This window comes from Anopheles bellator, chromosome 2 (genome assembly GCF_943735745.2).
Source record: "Anopheles bellator chromosome 2, idAnoBellAS_SP24_06.2, whole genome shotgun sequence".
Classification (NCBI taxonomy): domain Eukaryota; kingdom Metazoa; phylum Arthropoda; class Insecta; order Diptera; family Culicidae; genus Anopheles; species Anopheles bellator.
The window spans coordinates 56,804,136-56,809,801 of record NC_071286.1 but is presented as its reverse complement, the minus strand read 5'-3'; the positions used below and the strand labels follow the sequence as shown (position 1 = coordinate 56,809,801).

At 43.0% G+C, this 5,666-nt stretch overlaps 1 protein-coding gene across 1 annotated transcript; it reads left to right on the top strand.

Annotated features, from left to right (window-relative positions):
* The first annotated feature begins 1,501 nt into the window (after positions 1-1,501).
* On the top strand, positions 1,502-5,245 carry LOC131209538 (uncharacterized). Its single transcript, XM_058202626.1, has 5 exons — positions 1,502-1,632; positions 2,076-2,206; positions 3,424-3,979; positions 4,039-4,346; positions 4,414-5,245. Exons 3-5 carry the CDS (start codon positions 3,473-3,475, stop codon positions 4,571-4,573), a joined length of 975 nt encoding a protein of 324 aa, XP_058058609.1. The 5' UTR covers positions 1,502-1,632; positions 2,076-2,206; positions 3,424-3,472; the 3' UTR covers positions 4,574-5,245.
* The last annotated feature ends 421 nt before the right edge of the window (positions 5,246-5,666 follow it).

Genomic DNA, 5,666 nt, shown 5'->3' with positions numbered 1-5,666 from the left:
TTCGTATTATTCGTTGCCTCGGTTTGGATGTAACTATTGCCGCCTTGACGTTGTTGCTCGGTCACCGCCTGCTTGGTTTGTCGATCCTTGCTCTTGCTAACACTGCTAGAAGGTGTGGCTACCATTGCTGGGCGAATTTCTGCCAGGCCAGAAGCGAGCGGAAAGCTAGGTGAACTCATGCCCCTTTTGATTTTATATGATGGCGAGGGGTGTTTCTGTTTGCGTTCAGTAGTTTCCGATGTAGAATACTTTTCCGCAAGACTAGCCGCATCTCGGTTCGGTCGATGGATTACCTCGTATTGCGTCCCATGGTTCTCGGGCTCATCTCGAGAACAGAGTATTGAGCGACGGCGTAGCTGTTCCTTGGAACTAGAACGGCCTGGCGAGCGATAGCGAAGCTCAGCAGACTTATGGCTACAGTTGTCCCGCGCCGGTATTGTCTGGCCTTCACTGGTGATTCCCTTTAATGCTTCGCGCCTCTGGCAGCGACTTTTTGATCCATTAAAGTCTGGGCTCTGCTTGCGGTACTTCGTGACATGTTCCGAGAAGAGGCCGCGTCCTTCCGAACAATTGCCACGATAATTGACCGACTCCGTCCATTCGTCGCCGGTGGGACGATGGGCCACCAGTACCAGAAGTTTCTTTGGGAAACATTTGACGAATGTGTACCGTAAACTTAATTTTCGGGTGTTTAACACAATTGCTTATCTAATAACGGTACGACGTAGTTTAACTGCTGTACTATCCTTTCAAGTGAGACTGTACGAATTGTGAAATAAAAACCCAACAGTCCCTCTGCTGTCAGTTCGGCCGGTTTCATCGCCACAAATTTAAAAAATAACGGTAGCCAGGTATTTATATTCAGTCAAGGTAATTAGGTACAAGGTACTTCGCTTTTTGCTCTTGAGTAAAGAAATTTTAATGTGCAGTTGCCCAAGATGCAAAACCTTCCAAACGACGTACCAAACAGTCAGCGTTGAAAGTATATTATTGATGGTTTTGCTCGAAATGATAGAAAAAGGAAGGATTACACTGTATTTTTTGCTCTGTGAAGAATATTGATTGATTCGTGCAAATAATTTCTGTATACCGAAGCAACATTTACTCCTACGTTTTGCAAACATGAAAACATCGAAAATTTGTTCTTTTTAAAGCAGCGCTAGTGATGCCGTTTATTATCTTGTTAATAATGGGCATTATTAGAAATCAGTTAATTGTTATAAATTAGTTAACAATTGGAAATCCTATTTACAGGATTATTCTAAATGATTTTTTAAAACGCCATGTAGACATCTTTTTACAAAAAGTCAGTGAGGTGTTGATCAATTTTTTTGAAAGCGAGATTCCGCTTTGCTGTCAGTTCACAAGCCTAAATATTTTTCAAATGACTCTAGTACTACCCAAGATATTTTCATTTCACTACGACAAGAAGAAACCGTCGACGTTGGTTCGATCCTGGTCGACATTGGTCCATTGGTCGTGTTTCCGGTAGCAGCAAATCGAAACGTTCAATTTTGCGTCGCATGCGAAAGCGGAGGTATCTTTTCATGTGGTACGTTTCAAGTGAATTATGAGAAAGTTTTAGAAGGAAAAATGAATTGCAAGTGTAATTAACAAACAAGCGCTAAATAGGTAAGTTGTTACAACATGTCTTAGTAGTAATTCACGAAGGAATAGAGTATCGTTCGCCGCGTGCCATCCACACTCTAACCTAACCTTAACCGTGCCTTTTATTTGCAGCAGTACCGGAACCGATTTCTAGTTTTTTTTCTCTTTAAACTAGCAGTCTAGCAGTTTTCTCTATACTTTATACAAAACATGAGCAAAAGTGTTGATCAAACTTTTTGGAAGCGATATTTTCCTGCACACATTTATTAGTGACAAAGGTGTGACGGCAATCGCAAGCAGTTCCACTGAACCGTTCCACTGTGGAACATTTTTCGGATTATTCTAGTATTACGCAATAGTTTTTATTACGCCACGCAACTGCTATGCTATCTAAAGAATGTGATACATTGTTACATTACATCGTTACATACATTGAACTAATGCGTTATTATATTATTTTCTACTAGCCCAGCACATGGCACTCATTCGTAAAGACAAGCCACGTTCGCTCTTCCTGCTATCCGCAGACGCCGGGCTCACACTTTCCCATGGCCAGTTCATCGACATTTCTTCGTTCATCAGTTGCTGTCCGCTTCAGGTGAGTTTTGTGGATTGTCTTCGTATTCAACTAATGAGGGTTTATATGCGTCGCGATAAAAGGTAGGTTAGGTACAATCCGCCGGTATGCCTTCACCGTGTGACGCAGTTCACGATGGTTTACAAGCAATTGCTGCCAAGAACCTAACAAGAACCGCGGATCATTGTCTCGTCGATCACGGTGTGGGGGTGGCATGAATTATTACATTGTGTTGGTTGCGTCGTTCTCTATAGCGGTTCACACGGGCCCTCATTTCGCCAGTAACCCGGCAACGTTCAGGTTAGGTCAGGCGATAGCGGATCTTTGTTTGTGATACTGTTGGGCTAAACGATGCGCAAATAAATTTTCTGGCATTTCAGATAAATGCCAAACTGTTTACGCCTGAGCCAAAAGACAAACGTTGTGACAGCAGCGCTAACAGTTGACATTTATCTGAAAGCCAGAAAATTTATTCACATATATTTGAGCCGATTATTGCGAAAATAAACATATTTAGTTATGAGACCATTGTAGCCTAAACATCCTGAAATTGTGAGGCACAAAATCGAATTTTAATTTTAAGTTGAACAAATTAAAATGTCTAGAATTCTATTTCTTTGGTAGTGAAGCGTTGAATAGAAAAATAAAGTCGTTGAGCAACTTTCTTAGCTGTATACATAAGCATCTATCGGGACAGTGACGTGGATGAAAAACCCTCTTGCAGCAGTTACGCACTGGTATATTTTCGCATCTGCCAAGATCATCGTTCTAATTATTACGTTGGGCCGTGACCTTTGGCTACCATTGTTGATAGTGTTTTACTAACTTCTGAACCATGGCATAATCTGTGCAGAAAGAGCAAAACACAAATGATATCAGCTGATTGGAAGTGGTTTTATTATAACTTCAAAGTTCACACGGTGTGAGAGCTTCCTGGGAGTTTCGAAGGTAGCTGAACTCTTAACGTATCAGCTGGCCCGAGACCCGACTTCTTGTTTAACTGTCTTTGATAAGGAGTAGAGCTATTCAAGTGGTGATTATCTGGCTCCAGTTCATGCCTGACCGGGACCGATCCGGTTTGCTGTTGACCCTGGCACCTCGTGAGGGCTTCATGGGATGCTTTTATTCCCAGCATTCATTCCCATGGGAGACCAACGTCCTGCAGTATGATAACCAAAGAGAATAATACGTGTGGTCCGTGTTACTAAAAGGAGGCTTTCGTTGACTTTCGTTTTCAGTTGACAGTTGACTTGCAGCGGTACGGCAGTGCAGCAAACGGTACTAGCAATGAGTAAAGTAACAGTGCTGGACGGTGGTTTTGCCACGCAACTTTCGGTCCACGTTGGTAAAAGCATCGATGGTGATCCACTGTGGAGTGCACGGTTTAATGCAACGAACCCGAACGCCGTGTTCCAGACGCATCTGGATTTTCTGGAGGCTGGTGCGGAAGCGGTCATGACGAACACTTACCAGGCCAGTGTCGAGGGCTATGGCGAGTATTTGGGTCTGGATGAGGACGCCAGCCTAAATTTGATCAAATCAACGGTACGCGTCGCACAGATGGCCCGTAATCGATTTTTGGCCACACAGGCCATCGGTCAACCGTTCAGTATGCCGCTACTGGTGGCGTCGATCGGACCGTATGGAGCACATCTGCACGATGGCTCCGAGTACTCCGGAAACTACTCAAGCTCGGTATCGCAAGACACGATCCAAAAGTGGCACCGATCGCGCATTGAAGCTTGCCTCGAGACAGGCGTGGATGTACTCGGCATGGAGACGATCCCCTGCAAGGTAAACTCGGTGGAGCCAGCCAGCGTTCGCTACTGTATCACACGATTTCTCTTTTTCAGATGGAAGCCGAGGCACTGCTCGATATGATGTGTGAGGACTACCCGAACGTGCGCTTTTGGATCTCGTTTCAGTGCAAAGACCATCTGCACCTTGCCAATGGGGAGCTGTTTAGTGACGCAGTCAGCTCATTGTGGGCCAAGGCACGATCGTTGCGTAACAAGAATCTTCTCGCACTTGGTGTTAACTGCGTGAATCCGCAGATTGTGACGCCTCTGTTCAAGAGCGTTAACGAAAAGAAGCTGCCAGAGGCCCGGATACCGCTCATAGTATATCCAAACTCGGGCGAAGTGTACACCGTCGAAAATGGGTAAGTCTGCAAAGCCATATTAATTTTCCTTGCCACTTTAAACATTTTATTACGTGAATTTTTGAAGATGGCAAGGCAAGGAAGACTGTGTACCATTGGAGCACTATGTATCACAATGGATCGAGCTGGGGGCTTACTACATTGGGGGTTGTTGCCGAACGTACGCTCGTGACATTAAACGCATCAAACAGAGTGTTACAAACGTGATGCAATTAGACCATCACTAATCCAGAGGCTCCTGTATTCCTTTAGAGCTAAGTCATGGCGTACGCGCTTTTTATCAATATCGATGTTAAGAATATCCAAACAGCGATCCAGGAACCATTTATGCATAAATGGTTTAAATCCGTGTCTTGTGCGGATTCGGTTTTCATGAACGAACTTCTAATCACAACATTTTTGTTTATTAAGACATAAGCAATGCTCAGAAAACACATGTTCATTGTTGCGTACTTATAGCAATAATTTTTTCATGTAAACTGTAACTACAGAGACATATTTAATGAGGAGATTATGATGTTTTAAATAATAGGAGCATGCTGTCTTTCATTCGTGATCCGAAACAGATACACAATTGGTATTGTTTTTGGAAGTCTTGTAATAATAGCACTACTCAGCACTAGAGCTGGGTCAGTTGAGAATTGACTAACTTCATATGTAATGTAACATTAGTTCCGACCTTATCGGATATCAGTATACTTATCGAATAGTGACTGCTACCATTGCACGTAAAGCTGGCATGTTAAAATCGAACAACCTATTCAAAAATATTGACGGCGACAGGTGGCTGACGGCTTATGATAATGGCAACTTTTACGATAATGCTTATTTATTTATTACTATGATCAATTACTTTTACAAACAAATTACCCAAACTCCAAAGTTTGTTCTTCACTATTGCAACCACGTTCAAATAATTATCTGCATCATTTAAGTATTGTCTGCATCATTTGCAATCATTTGCAATCATTTGGCGACTTTTAATCCCAAATGAATTCGGCAGATTGTACAATCTAAACGCATACGTGATACTGTTTTCGACCTGTCATATATTATGTATTTGCTGCCAGGGATAATTCCCATGCTTTGCTCTCTTCCGATCGTTCGCCTCATCATACTCTGGCTACCGGCTTTTTAACTCATGTGTGCGCAACGGTGATCCAATTGGCGGGAGGTGTCGCATAACTCCCTTACGCCAAATGGCGTTTGAAGCACATATTTGCTCACAAGATTGGTCCATGGTCAATTTGATTTTCTACTTCCTCATCCTCACCCTAGTATCCTCATATCGTAGTAATTATGCCTTATTATTATGGCGGT